The sequence below is a fragment of the Arctopsyche grandis genome, chromosome 13 (assembly GCF_051622035.1).
Source record: "Arctopsyche grandis isolate Sample6627 chromosome 13, ASM5162203v2, whole genome shotgun sequence".
Taxonomy (NCBI): Eukaryota; Metazoa; Arthropoda; class Insecta; order Trichoptera; family Hydropsychidae; genus Arctopsyche; species Arctopsyche grandis.
Window position 1 is genome coordinate 16308857 of NC_135367.1, and position 19459 is coordinate 16328315.

The window sequence follows — 19459 nt, forward strand, 5'->3', positions numbered from 1 at the left end:
AGCATTACAGATAAACTCGGAATAAATTATTTTCAATCGAGGTCAACTCACGGGATCGAACTCGGCGCCTCTCGATGCTAGGCAAAAGCCCAACCACTGAGCCAGGCTGCTGGATATGTAGGTAGGTAGTTTTTTTTACCTTTTTTATAATAAATATAAATATTATTATTATTATTAAATATAAATATTAAATCGAACACAGCACTGACACATTACTTTTATTTTTTTTTTATTTAATAACTTAATATGCCATAACCCATGCAATGATATTTCATCAGGTAAAATAGTAGTTATTTCAATTATATTTTTATTAAATTAAACAAATACAAAATAAAAGAAAACATATACAATTGCAAAAATAAAAGACAACTTACATACAGCATTACTAACATTATAAAAGAAATTAAGTACATGTACATAATTCAAGACTATTGAATTTATTTTTGTTTGAAATAAACTTTCAAATTATCTATATACCAGGTTCTAGTCAGATGTGCCATTTTCGCACACCAACTGCTCAATAATGGCGGACACTCGTACACTATTTCTTCCCTGTAAAGAGTATCTTCTTTACCTTTATCGCTCATATAGAAATCACAGTGAGATTTCGCTGAAATATACAACAGAAATACTTCCACATTATTCGTTTATGTATATGCATAGATATATATATATACATTAAAATTCAATCAGAACTTACAACAAGCCAATCCATACAAATAGCAAAGGTTATGATCAGAAGAAATGACATATTTGCCTCCGTCAGTTCTGACCGAAATGTGTCCATCGGCGTACGCTTTTAAATACGGCCACACCGGTAAAGTCTCTTCATATTTAACAGAATATTTCCAATGATCGTAGTTACCACTCTCAGACACTATAGAAAATTTGTCCCTAAAAACGTGCAAATTATATTACGATAAGACTAATTTGTAAAGTGATTGATTATTGTTATAAGGTTTTAATTACATGTAAGGAATCAAGTGTTTTTTCGTGTTGCTGAAGTCGGCACTGAATTCCCAGACGGCTTGGGCATGTACATTTTTCAGAACAGTCTCCGTTGAATATTTGTAATTCTTGTTTCGCAAAAGTATATATGCAATAATACTTATGATGATAATTGCTATGATGCGTCGTCTACTCCACATGATTGTTTGCATTTCGTATTGTTATTATATCTGCAATTAAATAATAATACTTGTATAGAAAATAGATTAATACAGTTGCCAAATAACGATCAACAGATTTATTCTATCTACGTATTTGTATTTATGCAAACAGGTAGATCACCAGTTAAAATATATAATATACTAATAAAATGATAAAAGCTGTACATATTCTCGATGCATTGTTAGTCAACGTAATCATTATTCATATAATATAAAGGTATAGGTTCACCTTTCATGCAAGCGATAGTGAAACTTGATATTTGCTGAATAAATTGGTGTGCATAATACATAAAAGTAGCAGTAAAATGACTCGGATAAATCGTATACATTATAAAGTAAAATGTATCAGATATAAAAGAATATGATAATGAGGGTAAACATAGACGTTCATCTATAAAAAAAAGTTGAATTGATATTATTTATTTATTATGTATACTGATATCCTGGTATAATATCATACACACATTATGTTACACTTTATGTTTAGAACAAATTCTCGAAATTGTCTCAATATAAAAAAAATAATGTACATATGTAGATACTTATGTACATTTTTAGTAAGATTTATACATCGGTAAACTCTGAAATGTATGCAATTATTTACTGACGGAGATCGACTAGTACATATGTAGCCAGCAGTTTGGCTTAATGGTAGCGTATATATTTAGCACCACTGAGATCGATGGTTCGAGTCGTCAAACTGCTGGTTAGATTTGGGGGTTTTGTGACTCCAAATCGATCGTTTCTCTATCAGAGTTTGCCAATTTTATCTGATCATTGTTGAAACGGTTCCTGAAAATTGGTAATAGATCATTTCCTGTTGGTACAAATCTGTGTGTATAATTTGTAGAAATTATACACAGTAATCTGAAATCTATAGACATCTCTATAATTTCGTGTTTATTATGTGTATAAAAATTGTAATAATAATTGTGCACAAAATCTAAAAAGAATCCATAGATGTCTCTATGATTATTATTTCTGTACTTGATTAATTATTATATTCTATGTATTATTGTATTCTGACCGTTATCGTATACTCGTCGCATTGGAGCGATCTGTAATGACGGGTGTACATTTATTGTAATAAATAAATAAATAAATAAGTATATGTAACGTGTAAGTATTAAGTTTTAAAAAATAATGATCCGAAAATCAGGGACGTCATTTCAGCCTTTTCCAAGGGGGGGAGGAGGCAGGTTTTGACAAATTTGATGGTTTTAGTCTTTCTAAGGCGGGGTGGGGGTGTTGTAATATGTTAAAAATTGTAAAACTCGTGTATATGAAAGATAACTATTTTTGAATATTTATAATTAATTATCAGTGGCATGCAGAATTTTAGTAATGCCCTTACGAAAATAAAGTAAAAAGCACGTCCTCTTATTTAGATTTTGCTCCGCATACATAAAAAAAATCAGGTTCGGTGATTATTCCGGAAAAGGCGATCTCACGCACGTCACTAAAATCTCGATCACGGAACACCTGGCATATTAAACGAGTTGCGTAAAGACTTTGACTTTGAATATCCTCCCGCACACATTCATGGATCCCATATGTTTTCAATAATAAAATAAGTAAATAGAAAATAAAAAACCTCTCCTAAATGACGCCCCTTGTCGGGAATCAAGAAAGATTCTTGCATAGCCGCGACCGGTTGCTGGTCGTTATAAGTGGAACCAGACTTGCAAGAAAATCAAAATAAAGAAAGCCATTTTATAAACCAACTTCACAGTAACATTCGCGCAGTTTTTATTACAAAAAAAAATATTTTTAATGATGATTTTTTAAACAAAATGAGGTTTGATGGTTCCATTCACTACAACAACACCGGAAAGACATCCGCACTATCACAATTTATTATACTTTGATACCCAATTTTGTTTTAAATATGCAAGCTTATCGCGCGATGATGTACTTACATACATAGTAAATTTCGTTACCCAATTTTGAACTTGACCTAATTCGTGAATCTAATTAAAAGAAATATCCCAAAACTTGAGAATCGCTGACGTTAATGTGCATACATATGTACATATGTTATCTTCCAACACATTTCGATTTGCTGACCTATTTGTCGATGCACATATGTATGTTGTATTTTTTCATTTTCTACATATGTTTAGTTGGTTTCAATTTTATCATACATTTAAATATTATATAAACGTGACCTTGTGAGTTGTGGTGTGATCATGAAATGATAGAAATGTTGTACGTAGGTAAATAATATTATTTTTGGACGTGAACACGTACCATTAGTGTACAAACGCCCACGAATGCACGCTCAGCTCCAGGCGAGTATTCCAGCTAAACTGAGATAAACAATATTCCCGTCACTTCCTTGTGCTGTACGCGATTTACATTTTGCTCCGAGCACAGTTTCCATAACTAAATGTTTGATTTTTAAAAAAATAAGAGAAACAATGTGAAATTTAATGAAAAATTCTAAATCTACATTCCTACACATTCTATAATACATATTATGTACTGTTATGCTTATAAATATGTAGATTTCAATAGTGTTCTCATGTTATAATCAACTAGTAATGTACCCTATGAAAGATCAGTAATTGGATTGTTACGCACATTGCGATCGCCCAAAAGACAATTTTTGCTATGAAAATCGCGAATACGGAATATTTGGCACTCGAGTTCTCGTTAGTATTGTAGCCAGGAGCGGCTCGTGAAAATTCATAGTGGTGGGGCTGCAGAAATAAAGATCATAAATCCTATACTATAGTCTAAATTAGAATAACGTGAAATAGTATAGCCAGGGCCGCGCCTACCATATGTATAAAGTGTGCAACCCACACAGGCAGCCGAAATATAAAGGCGGCCGAAAGAAATGAGAGTCGAAAACATGATATTCCTTAAAAAGTACAAAACAATACATCGTACTTTTTAAAATGCATTTAGGTTTTCTTATTGTATACTTGTGGATTGCTTTTGTTGCCCGAACTATAAATCGGGAAAATAACGGGATAGCAGGTATAGCTTCGGTCCGCATAGAACTAGGTATTTTATGTATTATTATCATTGCGACTGCCAGATGTATTTCTTCGAGGATATTGAGTATTAGTTGGTCATCGAAATACCAATGTTCTATATGTGGAATTCGGGGTAAAAAATTATATTTTCATGAATGAACTTGAAAACGTTAGTGTTTTGTCGTCTGGTCTTATTCAGAACTAAACGTCCAGTCTCTTATCGTCTGGGCCTATTCAGAACTTAACATTTTGGTTTTCTGGTTAATTTTTATTATGATTAAAATTTTCAACACTATATCACAAGGTAAGATTTTTGCACAACGTGCATGCATTTTATTTTTTTATTATGATTTATACAAATGCTAATAAAATTAAAGAGCGGCCGATTTAAGTTTGCACACAGGCGTATAGCAAATTTATTAGTTCTAAATTGAAAACTGTAGATTTACATTGCGAAAAAACAAACATTAATATTTACATACTATAGAAGATATAAGATAACTTGCAAGACGATAACTTGAGTAGGTAAAATAAGCTGTTTCATTCGAACGGATGAAATGTATACTACCGCTGAAATCAGAAATATCCGAAGAATATAAAAAAGGCATGAAATTCTGATTAAATCATTGATTTGTTTCAACCAATATGTAATAAATGTAATATGTATGTACATACCTACATATTTACTATCGTTTATTTGTTTTTTCATAAATATTATAGTAAGAATGGGTGCTATACTACATAATTCATTCATTAACACATAATACATACATGTATTGGAAACTATTTTGATAGGTAATAACATAACGAGGTAGTCTGAAATCCGAATCTGTTTTATTTATCAATGTGAAAATGATTGAAAATGGATACAAAGTTTGAGCACCATTGCATACGTTAGTATAATATAAACTATGTATGCACGCGTATATATAGTCAAAGCATCTAAAATAAGGTGACTTGAAATATACATAATTAAAATTATGCATGCACATATTTTTAAAAAATCCCAAAAATAATTGAAACGATAACTTTCCAAATAGCAATTAAATAATACAGATTATAAATTTTGGAGCTAATTATAAGTCAGATTATAAATTCTCAAATGGTACAGATTAGAAAATCAATTGCAAACAGTCAAAGTTAAAAGCATACAATAATGTATAAATCATCAACAATACCAGTCTTACAGTGGTACAGTGTCACTGAAATTTTCCAACCTTTCAATTTCTTCAACATTGAATAAATTATCTGAATATATCTAATAGTCTTGCCTGGTATTATATTATAAAATACACAAAAAAACTATCGCCACCAACATCCATAAGATGGCATACGGACTGAAAGCATCCGTTAGTCTCTAATACATATGGGATATATGCGGTTATTATACTTTCAAATACTGTTGTGATAGTCAAAGCTATATTGAGGAATAGTTCTGCTTGTAATTCATATGGCAGGGCAGTGGCGGACTGGCCATACAAGCGTACATGCCCGATGGCATGTGGGCCCCACTATCCGTTAGAAAATATGGGCCCTCAGTAAAATTAAATAACTTTTTAATTTAACTATTTCACGTGTGTAAAAATTTATAGGATATTGCACTTTGGGACCTAGAGTTTGGGTATTTCAACAAAACAAATTTCTTACGATATACACAAACAACTAATGCCTGCTTTAACAGCCCAAGGATCGGTTAACTTTTTTATTAGGCTCGAAATGTAAGTTTCAACATTTGCGTGGGCCCTTTTACCGGGCCCATTTCCAACCTCAATATTATGCATATACCAATACCTATGTAACAACTACCTACTGAAATAAAAATGGGAATAAACAAATTTCCCTGAATAATATAAACTGAATTGCTTAAAACAATTTTGATAGGACGATTCATCATCAACCAGCGATTTAAATTTACTTCATACATACTTTCAAAATAACATTTGATTATACTTCGACGATATAGTAAGATTTAAATACACAATTTTAAACAGCTTCCGAATATTAAATCTATTCCTAATCTAGACAAATCCATGTATATAGAAACATAGGATAGGGGCCCCCTCCCCAAAATCCTGATTTTCGATCAACATTAATTGAAAATATTATGCATTTTTTGTTTTCAGGGACGTAATTTGGGGGGGCACTCGCCCCCCCCAAATTTTATTATTTTGAAGCAAGTATATTTTGGTTTTTAAGTGGTATGCCATTAGTAACATTCTTAGAAATTGTTCATCCCATGGAGCGAATCGTTAGAAAGGTCCCCTTTACTTTATTTTGTCTCAAAAACAGATGTGTATCGTTTATTTTTCCGAATGTTCGTATATTTTTTGATATAGTGATACATTTTGATGGTCGATTTTTGTTAACCATGTGAAGATTTTTGGAAAAAAATTTTCGTCTACGGCGCTTTTTTGGCTTTTTACATAATATTTTTTTATAATTATTTTTTCAAAAATAAGCTTAATTTTTTCATATTTTATATTTTCCATTTTTATTCCGATATAAAAAAGATTTTTTGAAAAAAAATTCAATTTGACCAATATTTGCCTGTCCCCCCAAGAAAAAGCTGAAATGACGTCCCTGATTGTTTTCTGAAAGTAAAAGCCGCTTTTATGCCGCATTCTTTTATGATGCATTATATGACAAGGATTAAAACGAAATATACAATGTAATTTATGGATCTATTTTGCTTTTGCCATTTTTCTTGTACCTAAATTTGTTAATTCCCATTTTTGAAAATTTTATTTATTTTTTGCCCTTGATTTTTAGCGTTATGGAAAGAAGAAAATTTTGTTATATGGGGGGGGGGGGACAAATTTTTTTAACCCTGGGTGGGGGCCCCCTTTGACTCCTGGCATGCACTAATTTCAGTCCCAGTCCGCCACTGTGGCAGGGTGTCATTGAAGATATAATGTTAAATTCGACCAGTTCGAAGATGGGTAGCCACAATATGCCTGACATTGTGTCACCATTTGTTTAAAGCACATTTTGAATATTATTGTAAATTCCTACTGCAGTCAATGATAATCCAGTGCCTAGAAAAGAGACAAGCAACTAGCAAGAGTGGTTTTCAAATATGTCAACGAGAATGAATGATAATTGCCAGGAAAACAAAATCATATTAATCACTATTTATTGAGTAAAACTCAGATTTAGATAAAATTGTGTAATAACTTGTTCGATTTCATAAATAGTGTTACCAACACACTGATATTTTCATTTTTTGTTTGTCTCAACATTATTTCAAAATATGACTGAATAACCTGTAGGAATATAGCACGACTTGTGCTATTACGAATCAAAACCAGTGATCTCATCATCGATCCTGTACAAACATGCATAACTCAAGGGCAACGTCCCCTTTGACCATCCCAGAAGAAAGAGTTCATCGCTTGATCGTAAAACGAACGAAACCCAACAGTGATGTCATCAGGCAACCACAACATATGTCCTGAAAAGTCGTTTACGCGTGGCACACGACCCCATTCTCAAACGAACGACGTCCTGGCGCTGACCCCATAGCTGTGAACCACACGTATACCGAAGACACGTGCCTCGAAAACAGGTCAACACGTGTCCCAAACACACGTGTCCTGGAAACGAAGACAAAGCATCTGCACACGGTACGCTTCAAGCCAGACCGTATATAAAGCGACGCACCAGCTCCCAACACCAGAGTGAACCTTTGGAGTTCAACCAGCTCACTTCTCCGAAGCTCAACCTCTTCGTACATACAATAACCATTGTAACAATCGAACAAAAAAAAAAGATCCTCTTACAAACTACACAACATGTGTTTCGTTAGGCCGGGATACGGTCAACATACCTTCAAGACTGGATTTGACAAGAGAATTCTAATTACCTTTTTATATTGAAAAAAAAAACTTTTAGAAATATCTCCCCAAACGCCGTCGCACCCCAAAAATATCTGGCTTTACGTAAAATACTCCTCGTAAAATACTTTACGTAAAATATCCAGTCAGCTAGTGTTGAATATAAGAAAGGCGTATATACATACATATGACTGCTGTGTAATAACCGCTGAAAATGAATGTTTTTCAAAATTCAAAACTAAGTACATACATACTAACAGAATAGAAATCTCATAAACTATGTGTAGATACATATATCAGTGCAGTACATAACATAAAAACGCATAAAAAAACATTTAAAATGTAACGAAAGTGTTTGAAATGAATGAAAAATATACACATACCAATCTTTAGGTAGTATTTTTAAAATATTTATTTGAATAAATATTTTATTACATTTATAAAAGTATAATCTAATTTGTACAAGATATGATAAATACTTTAGCGATGGCTTTCCAAATATCATTTTAGTGGACAGATAAAAATATATCACATCAATCACAGATATAACTCAAACGAACGAACGATCTTGTAAATAGTAAGTCATCAATGTTTGCCATCTTGTAATGGCACTGCTTCTAATGTCTCTTCCAAGATTTCAACTTCGCTTATATTGTTCAACTTTCTTTGTATTTCTTCTAGAGTTTTGCCTTTCGTTTCAGGTACGACGAAATACACGAAAAAAACACCAATGTAACTCACCGCAGCAAACATCCAAAAGACGGAATGTATGCCGAAGGTGTCTGCTAGTCCTTGATACATTTTCGTGACGATAGCTGCCATTGTAGCTCCGAATATAGTCATGATAGACGAAGCTGCACTTTTGACGTTCGTCGGAAATATTTCAGACTGTAATACATACGGCAGATTACCTAATCCTATCGAATATAGGACGTTGAATCCGACAAGTCCAAAGATAGGCAACCATGAAATGCTGGACATAGTGTCTACATCTGCTTTTACGACGTTTTGGATGTAGAAGTAAACTCCAACTGCTGTCAATGATATTCCAGTGCCTAGAGATGATGCGAATAAGAGTGGCTTCCGACCCATCCTGTCGACAAAAATGGCCGAGCAAATTCCTATAAGGAAACAATGAAACATTACTAACTTGTTAATAGATATGAATATGTATTTAAATGCATATACAAATTAATAAAATATACCTGCTATTAATTGTACTACTCCGTAAATAGCACTGCCAACAGCTCCTGATATTTTCATTGTAGTTTGTCTCAATATTGTTTCTAAATATGACTGTATTACCAATGTGCCAGTCAATTGCTGCAGAATCTTTAGACCTTTTAAGAACAACGTTAGTCAACTATGTGATTTTGAAGACATCATTAGTTTTACATGTATACAAGAGTGCAAAACCAACTAGATTATTATCAGAATTATGGTAAAAAAAAAAAGATTTGATGAAATTTTAATTGTTTACAAGCTTTTTTTTATACGTTCTGAAATACACTAGCATTTGGCTACAAATTACCTGCTAAAATAATAACAGCTTTTCTATACTCTTTCTTCTTGAGCAGTTCCACCACAGAAGTCTTTTTCTCCATATCTCTTTTAACATGCTTCTGAATTTGTATCAAATCATTTTCAATTGTCTGAAATTTCAAATTGCATGATAAAAAAAATCATTAAAAAACTCAAGTCCATTTAGTAGAATACCTTTTAAAGCATAATAACACAAATTTCAAACACATTTTAAATCTATTTTTGTTCCATTTCTGTTTTATTACTTTAATTTTTTTCTTCCGATTACATTAACTCGCTATTATGTTTTTTTCCTTAAGAGGGCTGTACACCCGAAACCTTAATTCTGTTGCCGTTCCCATCTTCGATATATGTATATATTGAGTGAATGCGACAATATATCAATATATATATATATTGAGTTAATGCGACAGTTGCACTTCGACCAGATAAAACGTATTTTAAATCGACAAAATCGAGGTTTCGTATCCTCCTATTTTCTCCTCCAAAACTGGACCAATTTTTAAAAAAATTTCATCATCGGTATGAGAAAGATATTTTCTATTCAACTATGTGCGTATTTTTTTTTTAAATCGACCGTTAAATAAGCACGCTGGACGCTTTTCGTGGATGTAAAAAAGAGGCGATTTTATAGATGTTTGGCGGCTCCTAGCTCCTATAAAAAATAACTAATAAAAATAAAATAAAACGATAGATGCATTCCAATGGTGGATATCCATAGCATATTAAAAAATATTTTTTCTAGTGCCATAATTGAGTAAAGGAGAAGTGTAATACGTTTGTATGGACCAGGCGCTGGTGTTCAGCCCGCTTAACAATTTATTGTTATTATTATTTACTGTTTTTTATATGTATATTTCAAGTATGATATAAAGCCTTTGGATCTATGCCGCCTCCATCAAAGATATACGTATGTACATTATTAAATAAATATGTTGCCGATAGATATATACCTCCATAGTCTTCAAGCTTTTCAGTTTCATCATTTCTTTCCCTGCCTCATCAAACTTATCGATTTTCAAATAGTAATATGGTGATTCTGGAATCCACGTACAAGCAATGAAGAATGTGATGGGAACTAATAAACATATAATATTCAGCGTCGTATAAGATACGAAAGGTCCAACTGTGTAAATAATAACGTTTCCCATATTCGCCATAGTTGTCAGGAGAGTGCCCAAAGCCCCTCGTATTTGCTTGTCTGATATTTCACCGATATATATTGAAACAACCTGAAATATACAATCGCTTTACATTATCTTATGGATATTGTTCAATGAAAATATATGTATATATAGATTAAAATCTGAAATAATTACTATCAGGTCATTTAAAATTTTATCTCTTATCTTGAATTGGGTTTTTAAACTTTCTCAAGTACGTACAAAAAACAATACACAAAATTTCCCAAATCAAATATCGTTATTAACCACGATGAATGTTTATCATTTTGGATTTTACTCTTTTCGAATTGCGTATTTTTTGAAATATTAGATTAAACTAATAGATTCATAATAACTGTAGAGATTATTATACTTCTAGTAATATTATGTATTAGATGTATTATGAGCATTTATAAGGTTTGTAAATAGGTTTTTGTGCTCTTTTTCCTATTATGCTGTAGATTAACATTAGAATAATATAATACTATGATTACTAACCAAATTAAATTAAATTGTTAAATAGAAAATGATCAGTAGATCAGTAGCTATTAAAATAGATATAAGATGTATTGTGAACATAATTTCGTAATAATAAAAAGCATTTAAAAATCAAATTATACATCTACGATGAAAAACTTTTATTATTCAAATCAACAAGAAAAATGTCTTATCAATATAGTATGTAGTATTGCTACATCTTCCATAGAAAATTTGTATCTGAAATGAAAACTGATTTTATTTTTGTTGGTCGTTTTTTGTTTATATCCAAGTGAACTAATATTTTTTATCAAATTTGCAAACCTAATCTAGCTTCACTTAAAATAATTTTGTAAGAAAATATAGCCTGACAATAATTATTATACATAAATGTTCTACTTTTCTATAATTTGAATTCATCACATAAAAAAATTACCCAACCGTGCCGAATAAAGTATAGAACATTAGTATTGATTTTAGCAATTTATGGACTTACAACTACTGCTATCGCACTTCCCATTCCACTGATAAACCTTGCAATGTATAGTAGAAGTGGCGTTGATACAAAAATTGTCATCAACTAGAAAAATTAATATATATATGTAAATATATGCATACAATCCCAATATATAAAAACAAAGTTTGAAATAAATAATCATATTACTGAGCCAAATGCACATGGAAAGGCAACTATGAGAATCGTTTTTTTTCTTCCAATCTTATCACCGAGATATTGAGCGATGATGCAACCTGGCGTAGCTCCAAATGCTACCAAAGATGCAACCCATGAGCATTGTTCCTAAGTATAAAACAAATTATACGCACATTAAACAATTGTTGCATATTGAGTGTCTGAAGAGGATGTAAACCAATTGTAAGTAAATTATGTTTGATTATACCGTTTTGTATTATGTATGTACATATACATATGTACGTATGTATACATATGCATATTATAACTACATAATTAAAAAAATCGATTCAGTTTACAGTTAAAATATAGATAGGTAACATATATAGGTAAATAAATAAATGTCTTGACGGAGTCATTCGTTTTAATAGTTTCTGTTGTAGCAGTAACTAACACCTTTTATATCAAGATAGCAAAGTTCAATACAACAATTGAACAGCTAATAAATATTTATGACTATTGCAATGTGACGCATTTCAGCAAAAAGAATCCATACCTTCATGATTGATATTTTGATAACAACTTCATGAATCTAAAAGTAAATAGTATGTCATTAACATGTAATAGCTTCAAATTAAAATTATAATCTTTTTGTAAGACCAAGTCTAATTATTGTACCTTGAACATGTATATTAAATTATATTTCATTAAAAGTAGCATGTTATTGACAATTTTTATAATACACATACATTGAGAGTTTTGAAATAAATTTTCTTATCTTTTAGATAGCTTTTGAGACCTTATAATATAGCAAAATATACGAATGAACGAATTATAATATATATTTGAATTAAGAAATGCTAAAAATAAGCTCATGACCAATAGATTTAAATATGTATAATAAAAATGGTACAACTTCACTAAAACTAAAATCAGACAGACATATTAATATTTTAATTGGATAATTATATTTTTATTATACAGTTGTCTTCATTGTTTAATTGAAATTAACAATTATAATCACGTGTCTTTATTAAATCCAATGTCCAATATTAAATATACAATTTTAACATTATCATGACAACGAAATTGCATTATAAATAGCATAATTATTGTAAAACTCATTTAAGTCACCATATATTATTTATGCAAATATGATATTCGATATATATATATATATATATATATATATATATATATATATATATATATATATATATATATATATATATATAAAATAACACATGATATTTATATGATAATTGAATTTCAAAATCTCAGAATGAAGGTAATAAAGTTAAATTACTTTCGTTATATCAATGCCGGCTTCTCCGGATAAAAGCTTGGGAATCATCGGAGATGGCCAACCCAACACAATCCCTTGATAGACCATCGTGAGAGTTGCTGAAAATTTTCCAAAGTTTGTACTGTCATTCAAAAAAGACTCCACATCTCACATTATTTATTATTTATTTTTAACTTACCACATATTCCAGCTGCATATTGAACTGTTTTTCTTCCTTCAGCCATCGTCTTCAAAATAAGTTATTTGTATTTATATTAGAAATATTCATTAGTATCAAAATATTCACAGATTATCTTTTCACGTAACGAAATATCTCGTCAAGTCGTTTTAATCTTGAAATGTTCACGGCACTTGTTCATATTAACCACTGACACTGGATGTCAAATACATTTCTATATATACCAATGCCTTGGAGATAACTTCGATTACCAAAACATATGTACATAATATTAGATTTATATTGTGATGCCCGTGGATGATAAGTACTACAAAAATGATAAACGAAATAAATTTGATTGCTAAAAGTAATATGAAGTGCTGAAACCTGACAAATGCGAAAGACTTTCTTTCTCGAAACCTGACAAATGCGAAAATATTTCATGGATATATTTTCTCGATGTTATTTTATCCCACTATAAGCAAAATAAATAGTAACATTTATTATTTTCTTATCTTACACTCGGTTTTTTGGTTGTCCATATGTGGAAATATATATTTGAGCAGATGTTGTCTACTCGGCAATCATTGGTTCATTGAAGTGCTAAATAAAATGTAAAACGTTTAAAGTAATATCTAATTGAATTCAAAATATTATATATTATATTATATGGGGTGACCTGTAAAGACTCTGTGGTATACTTGTATATTAAAATAAATAAAATAAAATAAATAAAAATAACAAAGGTTGCATAAAAAAAAGTTTAACTGCAGATTAGGAATTATCTTTATTATTACTGGGTTATACATATTGTATGTATGTATGTATGTAGTATCTGTGTCAATTTTTTTTGTAACACATGGCTATTATCGATAAGGCAATTTGTATACATTTTCAATAAAAAAGTTTGATCATATATGAAATACTACATCCACTTTTACTGAACAGCTTTTTAGTTTATAAAAGCAATGTTTTTTTTCGTTTGGGAAAAATAATTTAATAAATATAGACATTATTACGTCATCATATTATTTTTTTTAACATGATTATACATTTGATTGAAATTTTTGGAGGATTATAAAAATTATGTGCAGACTAATTTTTTTACAATATAAAAAAAATCTTTCCAATATTAAAACAAAAAAAAATTATTAAAAACAAAATCATAGGCAAATTTTTTTATCGGTATATAATTTCAATCAAAAATGCAATTTTTTATCTGATTACATTTTTGATTTGGGAAAGTGAACTCATATAATTTTAATGAATGTACACACAAAAATCTTTGATGGCTAAGAAATATTATAATTATTAATTGATACGCAATAATGAGAGTATGTATTTTCATATTAATGAATAACATTTAAAAATTACACTCTTTGAAATAAGTGAATTTAAGATGAAATAAAATAACAAAAATTGTTTTAATAACTCAACAGAATTTTATAGTGTTAGTCTTTTACCCCTCGAAAAACAAATTGATTATATTCATCCATCAATTTAACGCCCCTATCTGCCCACATCTCCGCTCACTACAATATTCTAGGAAGTTTCTGATCTTTGATCTGGTCGTTCAAGGACAATTATTAATTTGGTGCAGAATGGTATGGTAGAAGTTACATATTGAAAATTAAAGGGATGACTCAAAAGAAAGAAGTTCACAGTTCATTTAACACTTATATGTGGGTAAATTAGTATAATACAATGTAAGTTCAGTTTAATTTGGTAAATATGTATGTACATATGTATTTGTAACACAATTACAATAGGTATAATCAAGGCTTTTTTTTGAAAACAAAAGTACTGGAACTCACTTATTGTCAAGTTTTTTTATTAGAAAAGATTATATTCAAATTATATTATGTATAATATTCGTTTTTTTTTTGATTTTTAAATGATTTTTACTATCACGAAATTATGTTCACAATACATCTTATATCTATTTTAATAGCTACTGATCTTCTGATCATTTTCTATTTTACAATTTAATTTAATTTGGTTAGTAATCATAGTATTATATTATTCTAATGTTAATCTACAGCATAATAGGAAAAAGAGCTCAATAACCTATTTACAATCCTTATAAAAAATGCTCATAATACATCTAATACATAATATTAATTAAAGACTCTCTAAAGTCGATGACCTAAAGCAGATTGTGTTTAGGTAATCTGTGTTTATACCTGAAGGGTGTAGACATTTTGTTGTAATCACCGAGACTCTTCACAAGTGTGTTAGTATGGTTATTAGTGATTCTGTCATAGAATCTACTGGTTAGTTTGTTAGTAATGTCTGTAACAAACGGGATATTATATATGGCATGCAGTTTTTTCAAGTTAGTATATATGGGTGTATTATAAATTATTTTTAGGGATAATATTCGTTTGAAACATAAATATGCTGAGAAAAAGGTGCCGAACATTTGCTCAAATGCTGAGGAAAAGGTGCTCAAATCCACCACCCCTGGGCAAATGCCTCCTTTGCCACCCCCTAGATTTGGGTCTGGTTATAGTCAAGGTGCGATCCTTAACCTCGATTCGGGATAGTACAAGTTGTGCTATATTCTTACTAATGAATTTTGCTTATTAATTTAATTTGTTGTTACTTTTAATTTTTTTTATTGAATAATTTAATATGCCATAATTAGAGACCCGTATTTTGGGCATCTATTTTTGTCATTTTAGCGTTTTAGGGCATTAAAAATGTTCAATTTAGCATCTATTTTTATGAAGAGTTTAATTTTAAATAATAAAAAATTTCGATGAATTTTAATAAAATTTATATACATACATACAATTTAAAGACAACACAACAATTAAAAATTAATAGAAAAATTCAAAAATGTTTTGGAATTAAAATTACAATGAAAAAACCATGAATATAAAAATACAAAGACAAAAAATATGAATATAAAAATATAATACCAATTAAAATTTATTAAAACTCAACATGAAGCATATTTCTACAGATTCTTTTTTGAGATTCGTGCGACGATCGGTAACAAGTATATTGTATTTACTAAAATACCTTTCAGCATCCACACTATTAACGGGACACCAAATAGATTTTAGAGCTGCACAAACAAACTCTTCATATTTAATTTTTGTTGCCATCAATAATAGCAATATATCCGGTGTAGATTCACTTTTTATATTCTCTATTAAATGTCTAAAAAAGTGCTGATATCCTTCCAAACATTGAGTCTCTGTTAATACATTAAACAATGGCAGGTTTCTAAAAAACAAAACTGTTTCTTTAACATTAATATTAGATTTTGTACCTGCCACAGATGGATTGAATAGCTTACTCAATGTTTGGAGGAATAGATTTGTCTCATTTATTCTTGAGTGCGAGTCTAGTTTTAAGACGCTTTTTTGAGCAGCCTTTTGGATACACAGCTCCAACTGTCTTCTTTTATTTACAGTAGTAGACAAAAGCAGTTGCTTGGTTTCCACAGGAAAAACACCGTCTATGGTAAACTCCAAGCTCTGTTTTATCCCCTCAGTTTCTTCACATAATAAATGGGCAAAGGGATAGGAAGAACCTTCTAAATTGTCTATTAATTTTATAAATTTTATGCAAATTTCACTTTTGTTTCTTATTTTAGAATTTATTCGCATATTTTACGACTTTAGCATGTATTATAAAAAAAATGATATAATTAGTTTCAAATTTATACAATAGATGTCACTAAAAAAATGACAAATGAATTGATGCGTGTGATTGGACAAGTTCGTGGCTGGCCAGAGTTAAATACAGAGACGATGGAGTGTAGGCTTTGTCTTGGATCAGCTCCGGCTGAGGCTTCCGTCTCCATCTTCGGCGATCCTCATCCAGAGCGTTTGGAGCAGCGCATTCGGGCCTGCTGTCAAATTTATGTCGGTGCTGGTTACAGGTTACAATTAGTGGACCCAATTGATTGACTCTTCTTATCGTTAAATCCCATTTTTTTCATCTGCAGGTTAAAAGAGGCGACGGGTTACCAGACACGGTGTGTCTTTCGTGTAAGACCAATCTGGAATTGTTAATCAGCTTTCGAAAGGCTTGTTTTCGAAGCAACGAAACGTCCCAACTGAGGCTAGATGATTGCTTGAACATCAAGACTGAAGAAGTTTTGTTGGAGGATGTAATATGGAACGATGAGCCTTCACTACCTACAACTCACCAAAAGAATAGTGAAATTTGTTTAAAGCCAACTCCCAGTGAATCTGAACTTGTTTTACACAAAAGATTTCATCCCGGAGAAAAGCTGTTCAAATGTGACATTTGTTTAAAATCATATAGTTCTAAATATGGACTTACTATACATTTTAGGTCTCACACTGGGGAAAAGCCTTACAAGTGTGAAATTTGTTTAAAATCATTTATTCATAGACGTGGACTTGTGTTGCATTTAAGAGCTCACACGGGGGAAAAGCCTCACGAGTGTGAAATTTGTTCAAAATCATTTACTCAGAAATCTAGCCTCTTGACACATAAAAAAATGCATACTGGGATAAAACCACACAAATGTGACATTTGTTTGAAATCATTTTTTAACAAAAATGAACTTGTGATACATTTAAAATTTCACACGGGGGAAAAACCTTACACGTGTGATATTTGTTCAAAATCATTTACTCTTAAATGGAACCTCAAGTTACATAAAAAACATCATACTGGGATAAAACCATACGAATGTGACATTTGTCCAAAATCATTCACTCATAAATGGACCCTCAAGTTACATAAAAAATTGCATACTAGGATAAAACCATTCAAATGTGACATTTGTTCAAAATCATTTATTCGTGAAAATGAACTTGTGACACATTTACGATCTCACACGGGGCAAAAGCTTTACAAGTGTGAAATTTGTTTAAAACCATTTGCTAAAAAACCTAACCTCAGGCTACATCGAAAAACGCACACTGGGATAAAACCACACAAGTGTGATATTTGTTTAAAATCATTCACCCAAAAATCGAACCTCACGAAACATATAAGATCTCATTCTAAGAACTAGTCTTATGAATGTGAAATACGTTTAATATTTTAAGTTTTTGATGAATATCACATTGTGAGTCATTTACATTCCCACACCATACCAGTGTGATATGTTTGAAATCGTTTTCTAATGGACGCTACCTTGTAAATCACTTGAGATCTAACAGACAGTCAATTTGTACCAAAAATTTGCTCCTGGGTTATAAAAGATCTCACAAGATGTAATCAGAGTCGGCTCTTCCGTAGGAACTTCGAAACTCCAGCACCCCAATGCGCAATGAAATGCACCAATTTACTGGTTTAATAAGTTTATTAAATTTTATTTGTGAAAATAATGTACCTGAAATATTGTGTGAATTATCAAAACTTCTTTAAATATCCCTTACATTTCCGACGACAACAGCAGGTTCGGAACGGTGCTTTTCTTCATAGTAAAATATTTTTTAGATCTATAATGAATGAAGATAGATGCTAGTTTTGACTTATTTTCTAGAGAAAAAAATAATGGCGCTATATTTGTGTAAATATATGTAACTATATAATTTAAATTGTGTTAAATTTTGTTGATTTCATGTAAACGTCTTTATTTAATTTTTGATGTGTAGTTTGTTGTGAATAAATTTAAAAAAAAATTATATATAAAATGCAGCACCCACAAAAATATTTTCCATGAGCCGCCACCGGATGTAATAATGACATAATTATATAATGTAAATAAAAATATTGTTTATTATATGAATCTGTTTATCTTTTATCTAATATATAACTTATTATTATTTGTTTATTTTCTGTTATATTTTTGACCATTGTGGCGCAATAGGAAATCCTGTACAATGCCACAATGGTCCTAATTTTAAATAAATAAAATTGTAAATAGGGTTTTGAGCTCTTTTTCCTATTATGCTGTACATTAACATTAGAATAATATGATACTATGATTACTAACCAAATTAAATTAAATTGTAAAATAGAAAATGATCAGTAGATCAGTAGCTATTAAAATAGATATGAGATGTACATAATTTCGTAATAATAAAAAGCATTTGAAAATCAAAAATAAATAAATAAATCTAATATATAATTTCGAAAGAGACTTTGTAAAGCTAAATGTATGTAAGTTTTGGGTGGTAGAATCAAGAAAAAACCAGTACATATATTGTTTGCTATCAATATTTCCTCTTGGAAAATAATGCCATGAGTATTTAGCGCCG

General features: G+C 30.5%; 3 protein-coding genes across 3 annotated transcripts; 1 reads left to right on the top strand and 2 right to left on the bottom strand.

Moving 5' to 3' along the window:
* Positions 1 to 206: 206 nt before the first annotated feature.
* On the bottom strand, positions 207 to 3554 carry LOC143920881 (uncharacterized). Its single transcript, XM_077443885.1, has 4 exons — positions 3420 to 3554; positions 970 to 1178; positions 701 to 894; positions 207 to 610 (listed from the first exon to the last, which is right to left on the bottom strand). Exons 2-4 carry the CDS (start codon positions 1158 to 1160, stop codon positions 438 to 440), a joined length of 558 nt encoding a protein of 185 aa, XP_077300011.1. The 5' UTR covers positions 1161 to 1178; positions 3420 to 3554; the 3' UTR covers positions 207 to 437.
* A 4813-nt stretch (positions 3555 to 8367) lies between these two features.
* LOC143920880 (facilitated trehalose transporter Tret1-like) lies at positions 8368 to 13859 on the bottom strand. Its single transcript, XM_077443884.1, has 8 exons — positions 13284 to 13859; positions 13106 to 13203; positions 11833 to 11967; positions 11665 to 11748; positions 10482 to 10760; positions 9518 to 9638; positions 9192 to 9326; positions 8368 to 9107 (listed from the first exon to the last, which is right to left on the bottom strand). Exons 1-8 carry the CDS (start codon positions 13327 to 13329, stop codon positions 8572 to 8574), a joined length of 1434 nt encoding a protein of 477 aa, XP_077300010.1. The 5' UTR covers positions 13330 to 13859; the 3' UTR covers positions 8368 to 8571.
* A 3095-nt stretch (positions 13860 to 16954) lies between these two features.
* On the top strand, positions 16955 to 18871 carry LOC143921086 (uncharacterized). Its single transcript, XM_077444213.1, has 2 exons — positions 16955 to 17140; positions 17224 to 18871. Exons 1-2 carry the CDS (start codon positions 16961 to 16963, stop codon positions 18265 to 18267), a joined length of 1224 nt encoding a protein of 407 aa, XP_077300339.1. The 5' UTR covers positions 16955 to 16960; the 3' UTR covers positions 18268 to 18871.
* The last annotated feature ends 588 nt before the right edge of the window (positions 18872 to 19459 follow it).